At 52.0% G+C, this 27,141-nt stretch overlaps 1 protein-coding gene across 1 annotated transcript; it reads right to left on the bottom strand.

Moving 5' to 3' along the window:
* NCAN (neurocan) lies at window positions 1–27,024 on the bottom strand. The gene is made up of 15 exons (XM_061149165.1): window positions 26,953–27,024; window positions 22,440–22,519; window positions 21,110–21,520; window positions 18,291–18,465; window positions 18,053–18,180; window positions 17,245–17,538; window positions 15,538–16,137; window positions 13,868–15,340; window positions 9,363–9,479; window positions 8,268–8,381; window positions 6,812–6,970; window positions 5,064–5,146; window positions 1,352–1,496; window positions 402–584; window positions 1–149 (listed from the first exon to the last, which is right to left on the bottom strand). Exons 2-15 carry the CDS (start codon window positions 22,510–22,512, stop codon window positions 4–6), a joined length of 4,101 nt encoding a protein of 1,366 aa, XP_061005148.1. The 5' UTR covers window positions 22,513–22,519; window positions 26,953–27,024; the 3' UTR covers window positions 1–3.
* Between the last annotated feature and the right edge of the window lie 117 nt (window positions 27,025–27,141).

Genomic DNA, 27,141 nt, shown 5'->3' on the forward strand with positions numbered 1-27,141 from the left:
TCTTCAACAGAAATTCCCTTCTTCCTTCTCCCAGTCCTCTGCTGGGTGCTTCTTGTGTTTTCTGCGCTCCTTGCGAGATTTGTGGTGGCGATGCTGGTGGTGATGCTGGTGGTGATGGTGGTGTCGCCGCATCCGGTGGGACCGTCTGGCTGCAGGGAAGCGAGGGAAGACAGAGACATGGCAACAGCCGGCGAAAGGTGGGAGGCCTGCTGCAGCAGGCCTCCTGGGAGGAGGGGGAAGTAGAGGGAACACCATGTAGGCTGGTAAGTTCTCATTTATCGGCAAGGTCGTATTATCAGGCAGGCAGCCAGCCAGATCAATGTGTACAGTCATGAGATGTTTAACCGGAGGCGATACACAGCTGGAAACATGGGTTGGGATGCCTGGGGGAAGCCACTTACGTTTGGTGCAGACGATTTGGGGCCGGTCCCATTTGCCATTGCTCCGGCACCGGATGATGGCCACGTGGTGCTGGGCAAATCCTTCGTCGCACTGGTAGCGTACTGTGGCATGGACATTGTACTTGGCCTTGCGGGCACCAATGGGTGAGGCGTTCGCCACTGCTGGAGGGGGGCCACACAGCACTGGGGACAGAGGGACTTCCCGTTAGAGAAGCGGGCAGGACCAGCGCCAAACTGGTTTCAACTCTTGTTGAGATGAAGCCTCAACAGGTACCCCACTCTGCCCAGCTGTGACCTTGAAAGGCTAGAAGTGAATATGTCTGTCTCCTCCACCCAAACCAGGAGCCTCTGAGGGTCAGGAACCTCCTGGAACCATCTCACCCTTTAATTCTCGTGCATGATGGGAATGAAGGAGATGGGTGGCAAGAATAATCCGAGTAAATGAAATGAAGAAAGGACACGAAAACTGGCAAAGAAACGGAAGCCAGAATGAAGAAAAGTGTAAGAGAAAGGTGGACATGAGAACACACACACACACACACACACACACACACACACACATATACTTAATATGTAAAGAGCTCTTACAAATCAATAAGAACAATGAACCTATAGAAAATTAGGCAAAGGAGATGAACTGGTAGGCCACAGGAAAAATACATGCAAAGAGCTTATCAACATATAAAGAGCTGGTTATTCTCATCCTCAAACATATGCAAACTATGAAAACAATGATATACTGTTTTTTCAGGACTTAGATGAACAAAGAACAAGAAGTGTGAGAACACAGAGTCGGAGAGGTTGGGGGGAATGGGCGCTCTCATACGTGAAGAGTGAAACCAGGGCTGGAATGACGCCTACACTCACAAACTTAGACAAAACAAATGAATCAGTGACAGGCAGGAGGGAAGGTGAGGGCAGAGGGGGTGGGAAGCAGCCCAGCAGCATACCTGTGCCCTTCTTACAGACATAGGGGAGGTTGTAGTTGCAGGGAACGTCGTTCCAGCGCCCGCTCTCATGTGCAACCATCACCACACAGTCCTCCCCACCCGCGAAGAAATTGTCCGGCTGATTTTCCCGCCAGTTCTCAAATTGCTGTAAGAATGGGGAGCAGGGGGTGCTCAAGGGACCTGCATCCTGACCCAGGCTCTGGGACTGGCACGGTGAGGCGCCCCTGGCCGGACCACTCACATTCTTAGGGACTCAGTGTTCCCACCTCTACCATGAGCACTGTTCTAACTTCCCTGAGGGTGGCTGCCACTGCAGTCTGATTCAACCCTCTTCTAGCTGGGAGGCTGTGCTGCCCTCCTCCCCAGTCCTCATGCCTTCTGTCTCACTCCCTGACAGTTTCCCACATGGGTCACACATTGTTATATAAACAGTTGAACGAAAGGGGACTTCAGACTGGAAGTCCAGGAGGGCTTCCCTGAGGAGGCAATAGGACAGCTGAAGACTCAAGGATAAGACTGATGCAGGCAGGGAACAGAGTTCTAAGCAGAGGGAATAGCTAGTGCAAAAGCCCAGAGGCAGGACTGAACTTGTCCTGTCTGAGGAGCAGAACACAGTCAGGAGGGCTGGGGCTGCTGGATCCAGTTAGAGTGTGGTCAGGAAGTGGGCAGGGGCCAGTTCGCATGGCAGAGGAGAAGAGGTGGGCTTTTTTTCTCTAATTTTGATAAAAATATAGAATATAAAATTTACTATTTTAACCATTTTTTTTCTATTCTAACCATTTTAAAGTGTCCGATTCATTGGCATTAATTGGATTTACAATGCTGTACAATCATCACCACTCTCTGTTCCCAGAACGTCTTCATTGCACCAAACAGAAACTCTGTACCCATTAATCCGTCACTCCCCATCCCCGCTCCTCACTGCCCCTGGCAACCACTGATCTATTTCTTGTCTCTATGGATTTGTCTATTCTAGATATTTCATGTAAATGGAATGTGACTCCTTTTACGTCTCGCTTTTTTCACTGAGCACAATGTTCTGAAGTTTTATCTACATTGTGGCATGTATCAGAGCTTTTTCTTGTTTTGCCTTTTTTAAAAATTGGAGGGTAGCTGCTTTACACTGCTGTGGCAGCTTCTGCTGTACAAGACAGTGGACCCACTAGATGTGCACACATCTCCCTCTCTTGGATTTCCTTCCCAGTTAGGTCACCACGGAGCGCTGAGTGTAGCTCCTTGTGCCCCACAGGAAGTTCTCACCAGTTAGCCAGTTTATACACAGGAGGCTTTACAAACAGTGGAGGAAAGAAGAGAAGCGAAAGGCGAGGGAGAAAGGGAAAGATATATCCAACTGAATGCAGCGTTCCAGAGGATAGCAACGAGAGATAAGAAAGCCTTCTTAAATGATCAATGCAAAGAAATAGAGGAAAACAATAGAATGGGAAAGACTAGAGGTCCCTTCAAGAAAATTTGAGATAGGGAACATTTCATGCAAGGATGAGCACAATAAAGGGTAGAAGTGGTAAGGACATAACAGAAGCAGAAGAGATTAAGAAGAGGTGGCAAGAAAAAACAGAAGAATTACACAAGAAAGGTCTTAATGACCCAGATCATCACGATGGTGTGGTCACTCACCTAGAGCCAGGCATCCTGGAGTGTGTAGTCAAGTGGGCCTTAGGAAGCATCACTACAAACCAAGCTAGTGGAGGTGATGGAATTCCAGTTGAGCTATTCCAAATCCTAAAAGATGATGCTGTGAAAGTGCTGCACTCAATATGCTAGCAAATTTGGAAAACTCAGCAGTGGCCACAGAACTGGAAAAGGTCAGTTTTCATTCCAATCCCAAAGAAGTAATGCCAAAGGGTAATGCCAAAAAATGTTCCAACCAGCACACAATTGTGCTCATTTTACATGCTAGCAAGGTTATGCTCAAAATCCTGCAAGCTAGGCTTCAGCAGTATGTGAACCAAGAACCTCCAGATGTACAAGCTGAGTTTCAAAAAGGGAGAGGAACCAGAGATCGAATTGCCAACATCCATTGGATCATAGATAAAGCACGGGAATTCTTGAAAAACATCTACTTCTGCTTCATTGACTACTCGAAAGCCTTTGACTGTGTGGATCACAACGAACTGTGGAAAACTCTTAAAGAGATGGGAGTACCAGACCACCTTACCAACTCCTGAGAAACCTGTATGCAGGTCAAGAAGCAACAGTCAGAACTTTGCATGGAACAACTGATTTGTTCAAAATTAGGAAAGGAGTATGACAGGGCTGTATGTTGTCACCTTGCTTATTTAACTTACATCAGGCAAAATACCAGGCTGGATGAATCACAAGCTGAAATCAAGATTGCCTGGAGAAATAACAACAACTTCAAATATGTAGATGATACCACTCTAATGGCAGAAAGTGAAGAGGAACTAAAGAGCCTCTTGATGAGGGTAAGAAGGAAAGTGAAAAAAGCTGGCTTAAAACTGAACATTCAAAATACCTAAGATCATGGCATCCAGTCCCATCACTTCATGGCAAATAGAAGGGGGAAAAGTGGAAGCCGTGACAAATTTTATTTTCTTGGGCTGCAAAATCACTGTGGCCAGTGACTACAGCCATGAAACTAAAAGACACTTGCTCTTTGGAAGGAAAGCTATGACAAAACTAGACAGGGTATTAAAAAGCAGAGATGTCACTTTGACAACAAAGGTCCATATAGTGAGAACTATGGTTTTTCCAGCAGTCATGTACAGATGTGAAAGTTGGACCGTAAAGAAGGCTGGGCGCTGAAGAATTGATGCTTTAGAACTGTGGTGCTGGAGAACACTAACCTTCTCTCCTTTCATACAATGCTATCACTACTTTTAAATTCCTTTTTAATGACCAAATTGTATTCATTATGCAGATGGATCACATTCTCTTCATCCATTCATCATGGATGGTCATCCAGGTTGTTTCCACGTTTTGGCTACTGTGATTAGTGTTGCTGTGAACACGGGTGTACCAGTATCTGTTTGAGTCCCTGCTTTCACTTTTTTTGGGTATGTACCTAGGAGCAGAATTACAGGGTCATGTGATAATTCTAGGTTTAAATTTTGGGGAAGTGCCAGAATGTTTTCACAGAAGGAAGAGGTAGATTTATTTTTATCTTAAGAGGGCTTGAAGCACAGATAATCCTGATCTGATATATGATCCTTAAAAAGCCCCTATAGGGAATTCCCTGGTGGTTTAGTGGTTAGGACTCAGCACTTTCACTGCCAAGGGCTTGGGTTCAATCCCTAGTTGGGGAAATAAGATCCCATGAGCCATGCAGTGTGGCCAAAAGAATAAATAAATAAAAGAAAAAATGAAAGGCCCTATGTACAGGGTTACCTTTTGGGGTGCTGAAAATATTCTGGAACTAGATCAAGCATCTCAGAGTCACTGTCTTTTTTTTTTTTTTTCAATTTGTTTGTTTGCTGCACCGAGAGGCTTGGGGGATCTTAGTTCCTCATTCCAGGATTGAATCTAGGCCATTGGCAGTGAAAGTGAGGAGTCCTAACTACTGGACAGCCAGGGAGTTCCCCACGGAGGACTTCTGATAGCTACTTGTGGTGGTAACTTTGCGCAAGATAGCACAGTGAAGCCAGAGGGTCCAAGCACTGCCCTTACCAAGATCGCTCCGCTCTAGGCAGCGGTCTGACCACAGGCACCCAGGCCCGCAGGCCCCGCCACTCACCAGCCCTGTGTTGTCGGTCCACTGGAAATCCCTCTCCACGATCCTGTCATTCAGGCCGATCCACGTGTTCTCACGCCCAAAACCTGTGGGGTGGGTGTCATGAGGGCTGGGTCCCCACGCCTCCCCCAGTCTAAGTCACTGGCCGGAGGCAGGTGGACCGGGGGCGCGGGGGTGGGGCACAGAAAGGACTGGGCTTAGCTCCTTGTGGCTTAAACCAAAGGCCAGAGGAAAGAACAAAGACAAGTCAGATCCTAGGAGAAATGAGAGATCAGGAGCTAGGAGAGCCGTTGGGGAGGGCTGGACAGGCACGCAGGTGAGTCCAGAGGAGAAAGCAGCTGAATGTGTGTGTGTTTGATTACATAGAGGGAAAAAAACCTGTGAACCAGGGAGTGAACAAATGAAAGAATTAACAGGGGATGGGATGGGGAAAATGTGAATAAATAAATGGATGTAAAAGGGCAGAAGGGATAATGAGGAAATCAATGAACGTTGGATTTAATTTATGGGCTATGCCTCTTTCTAAGTCTCTTATTCGCCTTCATTTCATCCCCCACTGCTGCTGCTAAGTCGCTTCAGTCGTGTCTGACTCTGTGCGACCCCATAGACGGCAGCCCACCAGGCTCCCCCATCCCTGGGATTCTCCAGGCAGGAACACTGGAGTGGGTTGCCATTTCCTTCTCCAATGCATGAAAGTGAAAAGTGAAAGTGAAGTCGCTCAGTCGTGTCAGACGCTTAGCGACCCCGTGGACTGCAGCCTACCAGGCTCCTCCGTCCATGGGATTTTCCAGGCAAGAGTACTGGAGTGGGGTGCCATTGCCTTCTTCTCATCCCCCGCATCACAGATATTTCTCCATCACCCTCTATCCCCTGGCCCTGTTTTAATTTTCATCAGTGCACTTAAGACCAGTTAAATTATAAGATGTGTGTGTGTGGGGGGGGGGAGTGGGGGCTAAGTCATTTCAGTCATGTCTGACTCTTTGCAACTTCATGGACTGTAGCCCGCCAGACTCCTCTGTCAATGGGATTCTCCAGGCAAGAATACTGGAGTAGGTTGCCATGCCCTCCTCCAAGGGATCTTCCCAACCCAGGGATCGAAATCTCATGTCTTAAGTCTTCTGCATTGGCAGGTGGGTTCTTAGCCACTAGACCAGCTGGGAAGCTCAGACATTTAATTAGATGTTTACTTGTTTGCCTATATCCTCTGTAAGAACCTCACTCCTTCAGGACAGGACAAAGTGTTTCTCTGTGCCTGGAATGGTGCCTGGACCATAACAGGTGCTCAGTAAATAGTTGGTGAATGAATGAATAAAGTGAATGGATAAATGAAATGACAAGTGAATAAACAGAATAAAGTGAATGGATAAATAAACAGACAAGTGAATAAACAGACAGTTGAGTTAGTTATTGGTCAGGGCTTGCATTGACTTCCCTGGAGGCTCAGTTGGTAAAGAATCTGCCTGCAATGTGGAAGACCTGGGTTCAATCCCTGGGTTGGGAGGATTCTCTGAAGGAGGGCATGACAACCCACTCCAGTATTCTTGCCTTGACAATCCCATGGACAGAGCAGCCTGGCGGGTTATAGTCCAAGGGGTTGCAAAGAGTCAGATACGACTGAGTGACTAACACTTTCACTTTCAGGGCTTGCATTAATGAACATGGCTTCAGAAAGGTGGCGTCTTCAGAACCCTGGGGGGATCCCCTGACAAAGGGGCTGTAAAGGCCACCACTGACCACCCCAGAGCCCCTACTGTTAATGAAGTTGTGTTCTTCCGGTGAGTGGATGCTGGTCAGGTGGCCGGCTCGTCGGCGGCAGTCCCTCTCGGCGTCCTCCCATGCCCGCCGGTGGGCAAAGTAGCGGTAGCAATGGCCCTGAAACTTGTGCCAGCCGTGGTCACAGCCCTCTGTGTCTGGGGGGTGGAAAGAGAGCATGAAGGGGGCTGGCATCGGGCTGAGGTCTGGCTTGCCAACTGTGAGTGCAGCCAGCCCACCAGAGAGGGGGCCCAATCCGAGGACACTGTGGGACTAAACCATCCCTTCCCTTGGGCCACCCCCTACCCACCCCCACTCTACCCATCACCTGTCACCTCCCTCCTCCATAGTCACATCTTTTTTTCTGTTGCAAAGTAGAGATTCAACTGGAAGATCATTACACCCATCCCCTCTCGTCCCAACTCTGATGTCTCCTTTTCTGATCTGGCCACATCGTGGGAACTCAGGAAACGGTCTCAAGGCCTAAAATTTCCCTCCTGGGAAAAAGCTCCAGTAGACATTTCTCCCCCAAAGATATACAAATGGCCAACAAAATAGACATTTCTCCCCCAAAGATATGGCCAACAAGCCCATGGAAAGATGCTCAACATCATGATCATTAGGAAACGTTAATCAGAAAATAATCACAAAAATAATAAGTGTTGACAAGGATGTGGGGAAATTGGAACCCTTGTGCATTGATAGCGCAAATGTAACGGCATAGCCCCCTTGGGAAACAGTCTGGCAGCTCCTCAACAAGTTAAACACAGAATTACCATAACCCAGCAGTTCTACTTCTGGGTACACTGGAAAGAATGGAGGGGAAGAAAAGAATGGAAAACAGGTGTTGAAACAAACTTGTATGTGAACATGCATAGCAGCAGTATTCACATTAGCCACAAAGGGCACAAATGTTCATCGACTGAATGGATAAACAAAACGTGACCCATCCAATGGAATATGATTCACCCACAAAAAGGAAAGAAGCGATGACATGTGCTGCAGTGTGGCTGAACCCTGAAAACATCGTGCTGAGAGAAAGAAGTCAGATAAAAAAAGGGACACATAACACATAACTGCCTTTGCATGTAAACATATGAAACAGGCAAACCCAGAGAGACAGAAAGTAGATTAGTGGTTTCCAGAGGCTGGAGAGGAGGAAGGGGGAGTGACTGCTCATGGGAACAGGATTTCCTTTGGGGATGATGAAAACGCCTTGGAACTAGCTAGAGGCGGTGGTTGCACAATATTGTGATGTACTGAATGCCACTGAATCACACACCCTGGAAAGGTGAATTCTATGTTATGTGACTATCTGAAGAAAAGATTTGCCTCCTGTCTGAATCATGGCGATGGGACCAGAGGCAGAGACCTGGAGCTCCATGTGTGGGAAGCCTGTGGCCCAGCACCCAACCCGGCTCCTGTACTATTTCTGGGGTCTTGGCAGAGACTCACCTTTCTCGCAGAGGCTTCCCCCATAGCTGGGGAGGCAAAGGCAGATGAAGGCGTTGACCTCGTCGATGCAGGTGCCACCGTTCTCACAGGGGCTGGAGATGCAATCGTCAATATCTGGGGGGGAAGGTGGGGCTCAGTCAGAGGTCAGTCTCCCTTTGGCTCCCAGTCCCCAAGGAAACCAGGCAGAAGATGCAGTCATGACCCTCCCATCTACCCCAGACCCGAGGACATCAGCAGTGGTCTGCACTGATGACCTGCACTGATGACTCTGGCAGGCAAGGGATTGGAACCTCACACAACTGACATATTTGCATCAGTGAGAACAGATGCCACTGGACCGGTTAAAGGCGAGAGTGTGCAGAATGTTCCCCCTGATTCCAAAACAGTGAAGGTGGGCCTGGCAAACAGGTCCATAGAACATTGGAGCTGAAGGGTCTTCAAAATGTGGAACCTCGGAAATTGAGTTTCAGAGCCTTTTCAAGGATTTGCACAGTGACAAAGCCGTGTGCAGGTATAGGGAGCTATCAATTGAGCACTTATACCAATCCCTGCATAGATAGTGCCTGAGGCACTTACGATGCCAGGCAAGTCACTTGCCCTCTCTGAGACTCAGTTTCTTTCTTTTTTTTTTTTTTTGCAAAGTGATGATAATAATACCTCAGTGGTGGCTGTGAGTAGAGGGTCAATGGAAGAGCTCAAGAAATTATGTCACTTATAATTATTTTTATAATTTCATGATTTGGTGTATTTCTTGTATGGGGCTTTGGGGCTGGCATGCAACAGTTCTGGTGGTGGTGCCTATACCCCTGCCCATCCAAAAGAGGGTAGGAGATCCCCAGGGGCCCTTCAGGGGGTGGGAGTCTGAACCTTACCATCCCTTTGTCTTCCCTTCCCCTACCTCTGCCTGGTAGTAATGGGAGGCAGCACCCCAGAGCTTCAGCCCCCAGAATGAGAGGTCAGATGTGTGGTGATGGGGCTGGTTTACTGGACCCAAGGAGTGAGGGAGGGGAAAGGAGCACGGGAAGCCAGCCTCTTGTGATCCCCTGATCCGTCATGGAGACGTTTGCTGGGACATCCTGATTCCACGGTACTCACCGATCTCACAGTTCTCTCCAGCAAACCCCTGGTCACAGCTGCAGCCATACATGGTACCATTGGCCCTACAAGTGCCCCCATGCAGGCAAGGGTTGTTCTCACAGGGATCCAAGGGGACTGTGGGAGGGAAAGGCAAGGTCGGAAGGAGTCAGGCCATCAGGCCGGCCTCTCACAGAACCCAGAACTCAGACCTCGAAAGGCCCTTCTGTTCAGTCCCTCTCTGTGGAGTCCCCTCTGTACCTTCCCAGTGATCGCTAACTTCCTCTCGTGTGACCCTGTAATGAGCTCACTCTTTCCAGGAATCTGTTTCCAGAAAATACTCTTTACAAAGCATCTGTTGGCTGCGCAGCCTATGGCAAAGTCTTTCCTTGGACTGAACTAGAATGGGATTCCTGGTTAAGACTCCACGCATCCAGTGCAGGGGGCACGGGTTCAGTCCCTGGTTGGGGAACTAAGATTCCACATGCTGTGTGATGGGGCCAAAAGATAAGAAAAATAAAATAAATTTAAAAGAAGCCAAGGTTTGTTTGTGTTTTTTTTTTAAAAGAATGGGATTCCTTCAGCTTCTCTTACAAAGTCTCCTAGAACATGGTCTAAGTGCTCTCCTTGACTTATCCCCCCGCTTCTAGACATAATCTACTTTCACTGTGCTTCTCATACTTCAAGGGCAAAGTAGACATAGATTCTAGATGGGAAATGAACAGCACCAGGACCAGTGGGAACCATCATCTCCTTCATTCTTGTGGCTCAGCCTCTTTTGATGCAACCTCAGTGGTTACAATGTGGAGAAGAGGTGATTTATAGCAGTTACTGTGCATAGGGTGTGCAGTCAGACAGTCTGGTTCAATACCTGCCTCTGCCACTCACTAGGAAATCCTGGGCAAATTCTGTGAATTTCTGTTGCCTCATTTACAAAACAACAATAAAAACAGCTCATCCTTCTCCATTCCTGACCACAATGCCATGTCTGGCTCTGTGTATATCAGCTTGGGGCCTCTTGAGGCCTCTTGTCCATTGCTTACCATGGACAGGGTTCACTCCCCCCCTCTCTCATTCTTCAGCGGTTTTTCTCTGGAGGCAGGAGGGTCTCCCCTCCCCATCTCAGGGGCCCAGATGCCTTGGTGGGTGGGCTCTGTCCTGGAGCCTTGGAGGGGCACAGCAAGAACCCCCAAGCACCCCAGATGACGCCCATCTCTTGTCAGGGCAGTGTCAGCTCTTCCACTGCAAGATGCTAGAACTGAGACCCAGAGAAGGCCCAGAGACCCAGGGCCTACCTCAAAGCCACACAGCAGGACAGGACAAGTGCCAAAACTGGCCTTCGGGGTTCTAAAAGCCCAGTTTACAGCCCTTTCTCCAGCCCCTATCACCCAGAATTTGTTCCTGCTTTGTCTTTGTCTGGGGCCCCAAAACAAAATGAGGTAGCACCAAGCAGGCACCTCCTCCCTGGCCTGTCGGCCTCCACCTTCACCCTTCGCAGGGTATTCCCCCTACAGCTGCAAAGCTGTGAGGAAGCCCATGTAAACCTGAGTCAGATCACGTCCCTCCTCTGCCTAGATTCCTCCATGGCTCCCGATTGCCCTCATAGGAAAAGTCAAAATCCTTACCTCAGCCCCCAGGGCCCCGTACAACCTCCCCCAGTATCCCCCTGCCTGATTCTTATCTCCCTCCTTCTCTTACTCAGCTTGCAGCCATGCTGGGCCTCCGTTCCTTCACTGGACCATCACAGGCCCACCTCAGGGCATTTGCACAAGCCATTTCCTCTGCCTGAAGTGTTCATCCTCCCAGATCTCTGTATGGCTCCTTCCTCAATCTCCTTCAGGCTTGCTCAGATTTCATCCTAACCCCCTTCCAAAACCCAAACTGCCCACTGGCATCCCTCATCTCTTGCTTTATTTTTCTCTTTTGTCTTTCTTACTCTCTAACCTCCAGTATAATTTATTAACATCACCATTTCTTATCCATGCCTCCTGCGAGCGAGGTGATGGTCCACATTTCAGTCACACCTAGCTGTTTAAGTTAAGTAAAATGGAAGAAAAATTAAACTGTAGTTCTGGGACTTCCCTGGTGGTCCACCTGTTATAAGAATCCACCTTCCAATGCAGTGGATACAGGTTCAATCCCTGGTCAGGGAATTAAGATACCACATACCGCCAGGCAACCAAGCCTGCATTCCACAACTGCTGAGCCCACACACTCCGGAGCCCTCCCGCCACAACGGGAGGGACGCCTGTGTGCCAGGATGAAAAACCCGTGTGCCACAGTAAAGACGCTGTGAGCAACAAAGAAGACCCAAGTGGCTGGCTGCTATCGTACTAGACAGTGTAGCTTGAGAACATTTCCACCACTAGGAAAGTTCTAGAGAACTGCTCTAGAAGGTCAGCTTCCAGAGCTGACTCGATCTCACCCTCATGCCTGGAATACAGCCAGCACTCAGCAGTTGCTTGCTAACTGAGTAAAGACAGCCAGCCGCTGGTCCTCCTGCAATGATGGAAGCCTGTCCCTGGGGTGATGGCTTGTGCCCTCGCGGATGGCCAGAGAGGCCTGTGGCTATGTCTGTGCCTGGTGCCCCCCGGGCACGTGTGTGCACACACGTGGGGCTGCCAGGCGGCGGGACGCGTAAGCCCCACCAGGTGCCCCGTGCCGCTGACACCTGCCCACGGACTGGCGGTGACTCAGTCGCTTGCTGGTGCTGCATTTATTTTTGGCTTCATTAGCATTTCTGCTGCAAGCAGTAGGTGAGTAGGCGCCTGGGTCTCCCCCAGCACTGGCTGCCTCCCTCCGCCCCGGCTGCCAATGGATTGAGTCTGGAGCCAAAAAACCGACCAAGTCCAGCACAGATCCAGCCAGGGCCCTGGGGGCTCCTCTCAACGCACTTTCTTTAGCACCCTGCTACGTGGTCTCCCTCCTAACTGTCTGACCATTCCTCCTCTGGTTCCTCTGGCACTGAGCCTGCTTCCTGTACCCATCCTCCACAACCAGTCTCTTCTCTGCCCCCTCCCAGGATGAGCCTACCCCCCTCTCCAAAACCTCAGGGCGTTTTGTTTTGTTTATTTACGCCAATGAAATAAACATCTTAGATTGAGATAAAGACTGTTGTCAGACAGCCTGGATTCAGATTTTATCCTTGACATTCCCCAATTGCAAGACTCTGCACAAGTCACTTGACTTCCCTGTGCCTCAGCTTCCCCATCTATAAAGGGAGAATCATAGTAGAACTTGCTCCCTAAAGACATTAAAAGGATTAACTAGGGATTTCCCCGGTGGTCTAGTGGTTAAGACTCTGTACTGTCAATGGCAGCGGGGGGGTGGGGGTGGACATGGGTTCAATCCCTGCTCAGGTAACTAAAATCCTCCATGCTGCACAGAGTGGCCAAAACATAAAAAAATCTTAAAAAAATTTTAAAAATAAAAAGATTAACCAAGATGATTCTAGTAAAGTGCTCAAAATAATCCAAACACAAAGGCAGTCACCTATAATCATCAGCCTTTACCAATGCAAGTGCCCCTGCCCAGGGTCCACTTGCCTCCTGGGCATCTAAGAAAAGAAGATGGGGCCCCAGACGCAGCCCAGAGATGACAGGGTGGGCGATGAAACCCTGCATCCACCGTTTCCATCGCCATGACACTTTGCCTTCAAAAAAAGGAGCAAGTGTAAAACCAATTGTGTTAATAAGAGTGTTTTGCAACTCAGAAAAAGTGTCTTTTAATTAGCTGCTGCTTTTCTTTTTAAGCTCACTTGACCGAAAAAAATAGCTCAATATGATAGGACCTAAAAACTAAAGGTCTGGAATTTGCAGGCTGAGTTATGGGCAGACCTGACCTCAGGAGAACAGGCTGGTGGCTCTCTCTGGACTCCACTGGGCACAGAGCAACTAAGGCACATGTGGACTTGAGGTTTGATCACTGACTGGCTGGTAGTGACATAAGTCCCTGAGCTTCAGTTTGCTATCTGCAAAATGGGGGTGATGCCCACCACTCCCGCTCCTTCCCAGAACGCACATTCCCTGTGGCAAGAGGTCCCTCAAGATGTGCACCAATGGATTTCAGCTGCAGTTCAACATTTGTCCAGGAAGACCTCCCTGCCAAGCCTCCTCCTTCCGCTCCCCCCCAGGGAGGGGTCTGTGCCAGCCTCATCCTCAGACAGGGGCATCGCTGAAGGCAGGACCCCAGCCTTGCCCAGCACTGTCAGCTCAGAGAGGACACAAACATGATCTGCTGATGGTACTCATTCCCCAAACCAAACTCTGCCTAACCACTCATCATCGCCTCACCACTACAGTGTGCAAAACACATCATACACAACTTCACCTCGTGCCCTTTGCCCAGGATGGTGCCTCTGCCAGGAACACCCTTTTTGGAATTCAGCTCTGTCTGATGAGCCCCCATCTTGAACATCATCCCCTGCTAGAAACCTTCCCAGGCACCAAGGACAATCCTTCCTCCCAACCCCACATCCCTGAGCACCAACACGGTGGCCTGGATGAGACCACGAGCTTCGAACTCACCCTCCTCTGCACTCCCATTTGCAGGAGTCCCTGGCAGGGCGGGCTCCTCTCCACTTGCTGCCTCCTCCCAGAAGCTCTCCACACCTGGGCTCCCCACCAGGACCTCCAGCTCAAATTCCTCTGGGCCCAGGGAGGCAGGCAGCAGGGTGCTGGGGGAGTCCCACGGCACGGTAGGCTCCCCCGAGGAAACTGAAGCAGGCTCGTCCTTGTTGGCTGCTGTCGCCGTCCAGGGAGGAAGAATGGGGTCCCCCAAGTGGCTGTCCTCCTGTGGAGGCTCCACGGCTCCCAGCGTTCCCTGGGTCACCAGGGGGCCCTCTGGCTCTGGGTGGGGCCGGGAGCTTGAGGAGGCCACTGTGAATGTGGACAGTACCCCGACCTTGTCCCCCAGGTCCAAGGACGTGAGGGATGTCACCACACTTGTATCCACAGTCATTTGAGGGCTCAAGGTGGGGCTTTCAGCTCCCTCAATCATGTGGGATCCAGGTTCCCAATGCCCGCCAGCATCGCTGGTGTCCAGTGTGACTGTGGAATCCCTAGGATCCACCGTGATTCCTCCATCTGTAGCAGCCCAAGGCCCCGAACGTGAGGTGACCTTGGGCATCAAGGAGACTTCAGGGACCCCCGAGGGTGCAGATAGGGAGTGGGGGTCCAGCCCTTCCCTGGGCAGTGAGGCCCATGTTCCCTGCGTCTTGTCCATGGAGGCCTGCAAGCTGGAGGTGGGACTCTCTGCTGTGTTGAAGACCCCAGACTTAGACTCCGAGACGCCTCTGGCTCCCAGGGGCTCAGTGGCAGTCTCAGAAACAGTGATATCTGCCCCCACATTCCCGTCCACAGAGGCCTGTGGGCTGGACCCGGGGTGCTCAGCTTTGCTGAGCTCAGTAGGGCTGGCCCCTCTCATTTCTCCAAAGTCTACTCCAGGGGAATTAGGACTGGCTCCAGCTTGTGTATCTATGGCTGCCTGTGAAGGGGCCGGAGGACTTCCTCCTCCGTGGCTGCTGAGAGACAGGGATGTGGACACTCCATCTTGTCCTGCCAGGCCGGAGGAGGGCAGGGAATACACTTCTGGATGGATGGGATCCTGTGGGCTGGCTTCCATTTCTGAGGCAGGGGAGGGCGGGGCAGTGGCCATGGGCACACTACGCCCCTTGGCTCCACTGGCCTCAGTGGGGAGCGGCATAGGAGGCTCCTGTGATAGGAGCCACAGTTTGGGGGCGCGAAGCATGGCCATCACAGGGAGGTCTGGAGAAATGACTGCGGGAGAAGCCTCCCAGGGGGCAGGGCTGGGGCCATTGGAGGGGTTGGGAGTGGTCTCCAAGGGGGACCAGGGCAGGTCGGAGGTGACTGGTCTCACACTAAAGTGCTTGGCTTCTTCTAGTTCCAGGCCAAGGGCTCTGCTGGGGTCTGGGATGATGGGAGGGACCACAGTTGGGGGCCACAGCCAGGGTTCTTGGGGGCTCCTACCACCAAGGGAACCTGAAACAATATCAACAGTTATTATAATTATCTCTCAGCAGCTCCTTCTTCTGATGGTCTCCTTGGCTCCAGGCCTGAGGAAGAGGGGTCTTCAGAGGCTTGGGGAGGCCAGGGGACCCAGCTGTGATTGGGAACCTCCCCCCCTGCCTCCCTTAGATCCCCAGGCAGGTCCCACCTCCCCCAGGGATGCCACTCACCAGCTCTGGGCATTTCCACCTCATTTGTCAGCACGGCCCAGGGGCTCTGGCTCTGGCCACTCCCCAAGGCGTCTGTGGCTCCAGTGGTCATGGGAGGCTCCACATAATTCCCAGTAGCCTCTGGGGTAGGGGGCTGGATGCTGGCCTCAAGTACCCCCTTCAGCCCTTGCTGAGGCTCCTGTTGCTGGAAGTGGCGCCCGTTCAACCCTTTAAAGCGCTCCCTCTTCCTGGGCGTGGTGCTGGCTGGGGCTGTCTCTGCGTGCGTGCCCACCACAGTGCTTGCCTCCACGCTGCTGGGGCTGGGGGCCATGGTGCTCAGCCACACCTCTTCAGCCTCCAGGGCAGGACTTGAGGCTAATGTAGGGACCCCAGGGGCATGGCTGGGGGTCGCTTGAGACTCCTGCTTCTCTGCCAAGATCAGAGACTCTTCTTCCCCACTAGACACCAGAGGCTCCTGGACGTCTGGGGTGACTACCTCCTCCTCTTCCTGCAGGCTGGGCTCCAGATCTCCAGCAGGGGCCCCTTCTGCCGACAGAATCTCCCCCTCATCCCCAGATGAGGGGGTCTCTGGGTCTCCATGTTGGGATGTGGGGTGATGAGCTGTGGGAGAAAGCAGAAGAGGTTGTGCTAGGCCCAGGGCCCAGCTGGGAAGTCCTGCTTGAAGTCTACCCATAATTTCAGCATGCTGCAGCACAGATCTACATATCTCTGTCTCTCTGTGCCCCTCTGACTCTCTGAGTTGTTTCTGGGATCCCCCTGACTGAGAGATGGAGGTGCAAAGTTTTAGTCCCCATTGTTCAGACACGTCCACTGTCAAGATCAGAGTCAACTGGATGCAGTAAAGGGTCAAGAGACATCTTGGCTGGTGGGTGAAGCTCAGGCAGCGCCAACTCTCAGTGGGGCAGGTCAGACCTGGGCGTGGCTCCTCCCCAGGGAGAGAAAGCGCCTAATGGGCATGGCCTCCCTATGAAGAGACTCCCCCCTACCCCCGCCCTTTCACATAAGACTCAGCTCCTTTGGATTTGAGGTTGGCGGCTTCTGAGGGTGTGGAACCAACCCAAGGGCGAGGGTCATCCCCTGGTCCTGTCCCTGGGGCCGTGGCCTTGCTTAGGGGGCGTGGCTAGCCGAGGCATTAATCCCTTCCCAGCGGGTGCTCCTGTGCAAGGTTCCAGGCAAGAAACTTTCCATCCAGAGGTCTGAGATCATCTCTTAGAGATCTCAGGAGACACGTGCTAAGTCGCTTCAGTCGTGTCCGACTCTTTGCGACCCACGCTCCTCTGTCCATGAGATTCTCCAGACAAGAATACTGGAGTGGGTTTCCATGCCCTTCTCCAGGGGATCTTCCCAATCCAATGATCAAACCCTCGTCTTCTGTGTCTCCTGCATTGGCAGGCGGGTTCTTTACCACTAAAGCCACCTGGAAGATCTAGACCACACACTAAACAGGACTTCCCCACAGAGCTTGGCTTGCCTTGGGCTTGTCCTAAGGAGGGCCGAGGCTCCTACGGAAAGCTTGTCTCAGGGATATGACCTTCCCCTGGGGGCGCGGCTCACCGCGGAGTAGGTTTTCAACCAGTTTCTCCCTTGCCTGACCTCCGCCTCCACTAGAAACCCAAACCTCCAGGGGCGTGGCCGTTAGCAAAGCGCACGCCCTTGGGGCGTGGTCACCAGGGGACACACCCTCCAGGGGCGTGGCTTCACACATACCTCTGAAGCAATAGGCATCATAGCGCTCTCCAGGTGCCGGGAAGCCGGTGCGGTTGGCAAAGCGGTATACGGTGCGCACGCCTGGGGCTGGGCCACCGCAGCGCCGACGCGGCGTCTGGATCGGGTAGCGCACGCTGCCGTCGGCCAGCCAGCCCGGGTCGCACTGGTCCAGGCCCTCGTGCCAGGCCAGGTGCAGCTGTCCTACCGAGGCCAGCACGGCGCCCTGGCGTCGGCACTGCGCACGCGCGCCGGCCAGGGTCAGGCGGCGGGCCAGGCCTACGTAGAAGACTTCGCCTGCGGGAGGGCGCGGGAGAAGGTCACGAGGTGTCCCAGGGACCCTCCCCCGGAGCCCGGGAACGGGGTCCCGTCTCAAATAGCCCTGATCTGGCCGGATTGGGGTTGTGGCTAAACAAGATGGAGGCTAGGCGCCCCCGTTGCCACAGCATCACTGTCATTGCCACTCGGGCAGTGCTAAGAGGGGGCTTCACTTTTTTTTTCAGAAATGGGGTAACTGAGGCGCCTGAACGAGTTGGGCTTCAGAAAGAGGAAGGGGCTTGGGGGAAGGTGTGAGGAGGAAGGAAGTAGGAAGAAGGAGAAGGGGGCAGGAAGGGGGAGAGATTCAGAGAAAGGGAAGGGGAACAGAGGTGAGAAGCTCAGGGAGTGGAGGAAAAACCAGGTCCAGGGTCTTGGCTGTGGGTTTAGAGAGGGATGAAACTTAGGAGAGCTAGGCAAGGACTTAGGGAAGGATGGGGGTCAGGAAGGATAAAGGTGCTCAGAGAAGGGGGCGTTCTACCAGCCCCAGACTTACCCCCCAGCTCACGGGCAAAGCAATACACATCGTAGAGTTCCCGTGGGTCTCGCCTCCCATAGTTCCTCACCCCCGGAAGGCTGCTACGGTCACCATAGCAACCAGGACGGGACTGGGTGATAGGATACCTGACAAGACAAGGTGGCGGCCTCTCTCAGATCTGTGCTCCTGGGGCTCCCAAGGAACATCTTTCTCCAGGGGCTAGCTCTCCGTCTCCCTACCCTGTGTACCCCCTCACCGAACAGTGCGGTCAGAGAGCCACCCGGCGTCGCAGTTGTCAAAGCCGTCCTCAAAGGCAGCCTGCAGGTGCCGCGGGGCTGCAATGGTGGCTGAGTTGAGACGACAGGCCTCCTGAGCCTCAGCAAAGGTCAGAGAGTAGCGATCCAGCGCTGCTCGGTAGTGGAACACAACACCTATGCAGAAACACCCCAGATAGGGAGCTGATTTACCCTGAAATTCTCAGGCACAGACCTCCCTCTTACAGAATGCGCCACCTAGACTGCCCTGCACTGCCGTGTACCAAGTCTGCTCACTCAGCACCAGGCATAGTACTGGGGCGATGATGGGGAGTGAGACTGATATACCCTGGTTTTACAGATGAGGAGACTGATAATGGCCATAAAGGGCTAGAACTTGTTAAATATTTGCTATGTAAAAAACATTTATAAGTACTATGTACGTACATGCTAAGTCACTTTGGTCATATCTGACTCTTTGCAATCCCATGGGTTGTAGTCCACCAGGCTCCTGTGTCCATGGGATTCTTCAGGCAAGAAGAATGTCCATGGTTTGGGTTGCCATGCCCTCCTCCAGGGGATCTTCTCGACCCAGGGATCAAACCCGGGTCTCCCGCATTGCTGGCAGATTCTTTACCGTCTGAGCTACCTGGGAAGCCCTATGTTGGCCATGAGCTAAGAATGCCTCACTGCATATTTTATGGGGTTGACCAATCATTCCCTTTCCAAGGCTTTTCCAAGGGGATCTTCCCAACCCAGGGATTGAACCCAGGTCTCTTAAGTCTCCTGCATTGGCCGGTGTGTTCTTTACCACTAGCACCATCCTGGAAGCCCCTTTATACTCATTATCTCATTGAAATCTTACAACAACCCTATGCTTATCCCCATTTCCAGAGGAGGAAATGAAGGCTCAGAAAAGTTGAGGGACAACTCTAGGGCCACACGACCAGTGTAAGGGAGAGCCCGAATTTGTATCCAGGAAGATCTGGACTCCAAAGATAGCATTCTTCATGCCAGGGTTAGGGTCTGGAGGTAACAGAAGGCATGGAGAAGAGTGAAAGAGAGATTCTTCCTTTTAGGAGCTAAGTACATGCACTGAGAGAGGAAGCAAAGAGCAACAGGTGATCAAATGTGGTTCTTGCCCAGTTTAGAAATGGAGTCACTGACGGCTTCCTGGAGAAGGTAGCATGTAATTCACATCCTGGTTTATCAGATGTGAAGCATCAATAAGTTCACTGTGACTCAAATTCTGATTTAGGGATGAGAGAAATGGCTGAGCGAGACAAAGAAATTAAACATTTTGCTCCATCTTACTAGACTGAGAGTGCCCAGAAGGCAGAAGCTGTGTCTGTCAAGGCTGTGTCTCCAGCACCAGGCTGTCATGTGGTAGCTGCTCAATAAATGTCTGATAGAATGAACGAACTAAACAAACCCAGAGGTGGAATTCCCTTCTTTCATCACTTTTCAGTTTTCTTTGAGGTTTATCGTTTTGAGAACAAGGCCTTAGAAAGGGAATGATTGTCTGACCCCATAAAATACACAGTGAGACATTGTTGGGCGTGGAAAGACTGCGCTCCAGAACAGGGGGGTGCAGGGGCTTTTCCTCATGGCCAACATAGGGCTTCCCAGGGGGCTCAGACAGTCAAGAATCTGCCCACAATGTGGGAGACCCGGGTTTGATCCCTGGGTCAGGACAGTTCCTTGGAGGAGGGCATGGCAACCCATTCCAATATTCTTGCCTGGAGAATACCATGGACAGAGGAGCCTGGCAGGCTATAGGACAGAGTGACTAACACTTTCACTTCCACTTTTCAACATAGGTTAAGGGAAATTGACTTCCCAGTAGGCGTCCACAAGGTGTTCTCCACACAACGATCCATTCATTGATTCAGTGCTCAAATATCTATTGAGCATCTTCTGTGTGTCATGCCCTTTTCTAGGACTTTGGTTTAATAATTTAAAAATATATATTTGTTTGCCTTGTTCATCTTGACTGGTTAGGAAAACAGAAACTACACTGAATATTTCAACAGAAAGAATTTAATGTAGGAATTGGATAAACAGATATTTGAGGACTATCACTTCCTTAATATATATTTCCTTTTTATAATTTTTTAATGAATTCTACCTGCATTTTTAAATGTTTATTATTTATTTATTTGGCTGCACAGCTCTTAATTGTAGCATGCAGGATCTTTAGTTTTGGCATGTGGGATCTAGTTCCCTGACCAAGGATCAAACTCCAGGCCCCCTGCATTGGGAGTGTGGAGTCTTAGCCACTGGATCACCAGGGAAGTCCCCTTAATATATATTTTCAATCGACTTTTTAAAAAGAGCTTCCCTTTTAAAAAAAACATATATTTATTTTAAAAGGAAATTTGTATTCCTATTTTAAATACAAAACCAATATCCTCTGCCTTATGTGAAAGCAGACGACCATGACGGGGACTGCAGGTTGTGAAATCCTGTGAAATGTTGTGGCCTGTAAGAGAGTAGTCAGAGGCTGCTCTCTCTTAGCTAAAGAACAGAGATGCTAAAGACAGAGGAGTATGCACAGAGACTTTCTCCATGATTCTATCAGAATTGAGAGCAAATCATTGTTCAGGGAGTATTTCTTTCTTTCTTTTGTTTTTGCCTGTGGGATCTTAACCCCCCAAAAAGGGACTGAATCCAGGCCCTTGAACCCAGGCCCTTGGCAGTGAAATTGCAGAGTCCTAACCACTGGACAGCAGGGAATTCCCCAAGGAGTGATTTCTAAGATGACACTCAGCAAGTGCACTTCCCCGTCCCAGCCTCGGCCCCTCCCCTTCCCCCAACTGACCCGTCACCTCCAGGGGCACCAGATCCTGCTCATCCTCGATGCCCCTCACCACCTGGCAGCGGTAGAGCCCGGAGTCGCTGGCCCTCAGTGGTCCCAGTAGCAACGTGGCGTTGGCCCGGTGCCGGGGGTAGGCGGGAAGTGACACACGTCCCTGCCAGCCCTTGGCGACTCGGACCACGTTGTCCTTGGCCACTAGGATGGGCAAGTCCTGCCGCTGGCCTGATGCAGTCCGCACCTTGGTCCACTTGATCCGTGGGGCTTCTCGAGCTGCACCTGGCCGTGGCCGCAGGCTAAAGAGACAGGGCAGGGCCACCAACTCTGCCAGTGCAGCCCGGACTGACCCAGACCCCACTTTCTGCATGTGGAGCCCCTTCTCAGCAGTGGCTGCAGCTGCGGTGGTGTGCTGTGGGCCTGGGGTGGAGAAGGTGGAGAGAGGGCCTGATTGAGAGGCAAGGACCAGCAGAGACTGCAGTTTTCTTCACGTTACAGACAGGGAGACTGAGGCCAGAGAGGTTAGGCTGCCTACACAACATCACAAGGCAGTACACAGATCTGTGATCTGCAGCCCAATCTGTGAGCAGAAGAGGGGCAACCCAGTTGAATCCTTTCATAGTTCTGCCTCCACTCAAAGTCCCGATCCTGGGGACCAGAGATTTGACTCTCAGTGTCACTGACGTGGCCATGGAAAAGTCAGTGTTCTCCTCTGAGCCATGGTTTCCCTAAAAGTTAAACGAGAGGCAACCATCGGAAGGGAAACGGTGTTTGTGGAGTACCTTCTATATACCAGGCACTTTATAAATAGCAATCAGCTCATTTGATTTTCATAACCATCTGCAGAGGTAGCCATCTCTCATCCTCTTCTGGGGGAGTCGAGGAAATTGAGGCTCACAGACATCATACTTGCTTAAGGCCACAGAGCAAATCAGGAGGCATTTCTAAAGTCTGGTCTTGTGACCACCACTGGGGGGATGGCAGGGAGAGGCATATAGGGTTTTATTTCTATTGCTACATCCATGGCAGGCATCACTAATCAATCTTCATACTATTCTCTCTCCCTCTTTTTTTTTTTTTTTTTTTCTCTTTCTCTCTTCAGCTCATCTCAGCAAAACAGTGAGAGGCGGAAACCTCTAGCCTCTGCTGGCAATGACTAAAAATAACCTTTCAGGTGTCTTGTTCGCTTTTGACTGTTCAAAGACTTTTTTCATCTATTCTCATTTTATTCTCCAGACCAAGCCAGAGAACCAGCAGGAGAAGACTCTCAAGTTAAAAGGCTGCCCCATCTTGTCAGTTCTCCAGACCCCAGCCTCTCCCACCTCACGAGCAAACTCACCCTGCTCCCCAGCCACAAAGAGAAGCATCTGCAGAGTCAGGAGGCCTGAGACCCAGACAAACAAGGCCCCCATCCTGGACCTGAAACAAGATGGAGAGGGAGTAAGGGGTGAGTACATCCCTTCTAGATAGTTGACATGAAAGGACCAATTCCTCCCTCTCTACAGATCTGGAAATGTGGGTTAGAGAGGCCATGCATCACTCAAGGTCACACAGTCAACAAGCAAGAGCAGATCCAGGATCCAAATCCAGGGCCAACTTCAGAACCCCAGCAAGTGAAGTCTGATGGTCAGAGCATGAGTGCTGGAGTGAATCAAACCGGGGTGGTCTCTCTGCCTGTTCCTTGCTATGTGACCTTGAGCAAATAGCTTAGCTTCTCTGTGCCTCAGTTTCTTTGCAGGTCAGATGGGGATAACATCAGGTAGTTGGAAGGAATAGATGAGTCAATACAGTCAATACATACAAAATACTTAGCACTGCCTGGCATGAAGGGGTAAATTTCAGCTGTTATTATTATTGATTTTAACAGCCAAGATCAAAATCCCATTCTTCAAGTTGGCCTCCTAAATCAAATCGGGGGCTCCCAGAGGGCAACATCCAGTCCTAGTCTGTCTGGGGTCCCCAGTTCTGGCAGCAGGCTGGCCTCCAAGCCAGCCTGTAATCTGGGTTTGCTGACTGACACGATTCTCAGCTTCAATTCCAGGATCTGGTTGTCGCCAAGATTCTATTCCTGGTTTCTGGGATTTTTGAAGAGCTGCCAAGTCCCAGCTGGAGGAAGGGGCCTCGCCCTTGCCCATCCCATCCTCCCTCTGAATTCACACTGACTGGTGTGGAGGCCTCCTAGATCTGCAGAGAAACTCCTGTTGTGGGTCCAGACTTCTCTAGAGGTTGTGGCACATGATCATAAAACGCACAAACACGGAGCACTACCTGTAAGCAAAGCCCGTTACACACACTGGGACACAGCGTGTCCTCCCAGACTTCACATTCTTCCAGAGACTAGAAACCCTGGGGTATGGCTCCTCCCTAAAGCCTCCCACTCCTCTGAAAGCCCCCTCCCGGTGTCCCCCTCCCCCACCCATGTGCCTCAGCAGGTGAGGACAGATGGGAAGTTAGAACATTACCTATAAACCCAGCCCTTGCACCCTCTTCCTGATAAAAGAATAGCCCTGAGTAGGGGAGTGTGGATGAAGTCCGGAATAGGGTCCTGTGGGAGACCGCGGGGCCAGGCCAGGTTCCAGCTCTCAGAGGCCTGTAGGAAGGCAGGCCGGGGACCTGTCCGTGGTGCTGAACTTTGGGGCTGCAACACAGTGGCACTGCCCACTTCCCTTGCCTTCTTAGGCAGTGACTCGGGGTCCAGAGAGGGTGAGTGGTTTGCCTAGGACTGCACAGCAGGGCAGAGGTCAGCTCCTGGTATGGTGTCCCTAACTACCAACCTGTAAACCTCAGCAGTTTCAACCTCCATCCCTGGCTGTCCTCATTTCTCCCTTTCAGAACCCTGAGTGGGGCAGGGTCCCCTGATAGCTCAAGTCCTGGGTGGGTATTAAAGGGTGGGGCAGGACCCTGGGCTGTGCCTGCTCCAGGAGAGCCTTGCATGAATGCATGCGAAGTCACTTTAGTCCTGTCCGGTTCTTTGCAACCCCAAGGACCGTAGCCCACCAGGCTCCTCTGTCCGTGGGATTCTCCAGGCAAGAACACTGGAGTGGGTTGTCATGCCCTGCTCCAGAGGATCTTCCTGACCTAGGGATCGAACCTGCGTCTCTTACGTCTCCTGCAATGGCAGGCGGGTTCTTTACCACTAGTGCCCCCTGGGAAGCCTTAGGAGGGGCCAAGTACAGAGAACTCTCATGCACATGCACAACCACACACCCCTCCACACACACACTTTGTACAATTAAGACCTCAAACTATATCCTCGTGACTAGGTTTCAAGGCCTGTCTCTACTCCCTACATGTTGCTTCATCACTCCGTGCCTCAGTTTCCCACTTGTAAAATGGGGATCACCCAGCACAGACCTCAGAGTGTTACTGGGAGAATGGAATGAGCTGACTTGTGAAGCCGAAGAAATGTTCACTTAAACAACAGCTACTTGTACACAAAGGCTTGTGTACACACTCAAATATACAATGGTGGTCCAACAAGGTGACAGACACAGGTTCAGGTGCACACTCGTCCTGCCACACACACCTTCCCACACATACTCATCCCCTCCAACGGCACCCTCACACACCCACACCCTTTCTCTTAAAATACCTCTTCCCCAGGGCCACCAGAGGTGAGCATTTACACAGCTGTCTGGGGCTTGTCCCCTTATTAATAATGCATGAGTCTCATACATATGCAAGTAGGGGCCTGTGGGGCTTTGGGGGAGGGGTGGCCAGGAAGAAAGAGAGAGATGTGTGTGTATGTGTGTGTGTGTGCGCGCGCGTGTCTCCCCCTCCCTCACACTCACCCCCTGTCTCAGAAGGCACTGAGTGAGCATGAGTTTGCCAGCAGGCGTTTTTTTGTGTGTTTGCGCCTGGTTGTGCATCGAGGTACTGTCCAGGCAAGGGTGCGCTCTGTGGTATGGACCATGTATGAGGGTCCACAGCGGCAATGTGTGCTGGGTGGGGCACGGGGGACTAAGTGTGGTCTCTGGGTGTGTGGGCACCAGTAATGCTTAGCAGAGGCTATGAGCACACACGTGTATGTGCTACTGGCCTTGGAGTCAGGGTGTATTTGTGTGCATGGGTTCAACGCATGGAACTCCTTGGAGGAGAAAGGAAGCCGGGCTCAGTAAATCAGCCCTGGTTGCCCCTTGGAGACCCGAACCTCTGCCAATGTCTCCCCTGCCAATTAGCTCCCCAGTTCTGCACACAGACCACATCTCACGCTCCCCCACCCAGGGTCCACACTGCTGATCACATGGAGAGGACCTGGGACACATACACAGCCACACACTCTAGGCTCAGAGCCTTGGAGACTCACACTCACAGATTCACAGTGACATTAACAAAGAGAGACAATATGGGCACTTACAAGGCAGGCAGCATGTCTTCCGCACAAAGACACACACCCTCAGTCTCAGGCTCCCCACGGAAACCCCTCGATGAGGCCACTCTGTCAGACACAGTTCCTCACACACACTCACACATGTAGCTGCCAGCCCCTGGCACAGACCAGACTGGATGAATTATGGCTTTGGTGACTGGTGGGCACACATCATTTTGCAACCGGGAGATGTGGCTCCGGCACAAGTTTCCTGACAAAGACACAACCTTGGTCACATTAGACTCACAGAGGACACCATAAGCATCTACCTCCTCCCAGCATGGGGTAGACACACACATACACACACGCACACACACACACACAAGTCCCTAGCTCCTGGGGGACAGCTTCCATTTGGGAATGTCCCCAAGCCAGCGAGGCTGCTGGGGTTCTGGGGTCCCACGGTCTGCCCAGGCTTCCCTCCCTGCCCTTCCCCCACAACCCCCGCTGGGGCCCAGCGCCAACCCTCTCTTCAGCCTGGCTGTCTCCCATTAATGCTGCCGAGAGGAACAAAGCCCCGCACACAGGGATGGGGGTCGCTCCTGCCCAGGCTGGGCCCAGGGCCCCAGCCCCTTCTTTCCTAGTGTCTGTGCCCCCAAACCAATCCAGGACTTCCACATGCATCCATACGGACAGACAGGACTGAAGGGGTGAAGCAAGGGTCTGTGTCTAGTGGCGAGGACGTGGCCAGATGTGAAAGTACGGGGGGCAGCTCCCCCTTAGCGACTGGGTGCTCTGATAGCTGCGGGTTTTAAGGGGCTCTCACCTAGTATTCACTTCGGATACACAGCGTGCTCCCCGAGAGAAGGGACAGCACCCCAACTCTAGGTCCCAGGAAACAACAGGAAGCACCGTGGGATGGAGCGCCCCCAGAGCCTCCTGCCTGAGTCAAGATGTGGTACCAAGACCTGAACCAAAAGGGCAGAGACACAGCAAGACACCCCTTCCCTATGGGGGTTTAGTCTTTGTATATACCCCCTTCTATCGGGCTCAGGCTGGTCTGAGGAGCCCCCTCACTGCTGCAGTCCATCCTGGAATTCTGCATTCATCTGCAAACTGGGAATCCCCACTTAAAATCTTGGGGTGTCTCAGCTCAGACACGGGGTGCCCTGTTCCGGAGTCCCATGCTCAGCGGGTGCTGTTCCCCTCTTATCTCTAAACTTGGGGCGCCCCTTCTTTAGCCTTGGTTCCCGGTGCCTCCCCAGCTCTAAGACCCACCCCCAGCCCGGCCCCTCCCCATCGCAGGGTCGTCTCCGCATTCTCTAGACAACCTTACCCCCAAATCCAAATCCCCCTGACATTCTCAAGCCCTCTGCTAGTTTGCGTTCCCTCCCCAACTCGAGGCTTCCCTCCCCCTCTGAGCCACCACCCCATGCTAGGGGCTTCTCTCTGATCCCAGCCCCTCCTCCCCAATCTTGAGCTCTGTGTGAATCCCATAGGATCTCTCCCTCAACGTGACCCCCTCCCCATGACCGACCCCCACCTGGCTCCTAGCTCCAATGCATCCCGGGGCGGTCGACCGGCACAAAGGACGCTGGCTGGGCTCAATCCGCGCCGCCGGGTCCACCCCTGCGCCCTGCGCTCTGCTCGCCCCAGCGCCGCCTCAGCGCTTATAAAGGGGCTGCGGGGCTGCTTTGCGCATGCGCCCCCGCCAGCCTGAAGCCTCCAACTG

Source organism: Dama dama, chromosome 9 (assembly GCF_033118175.1).
Source record: "Dama dama isolate Ldn47 chromosome 9, ASM3311817v1, whole genome shotgun sequence".
Taxonomy (NCBI): domain Eukaryota; kingdom Metazoa; phylum Chordata; class Mammalia; order Artiodactyla; family Cervidae; genus Dama; species Dama dama.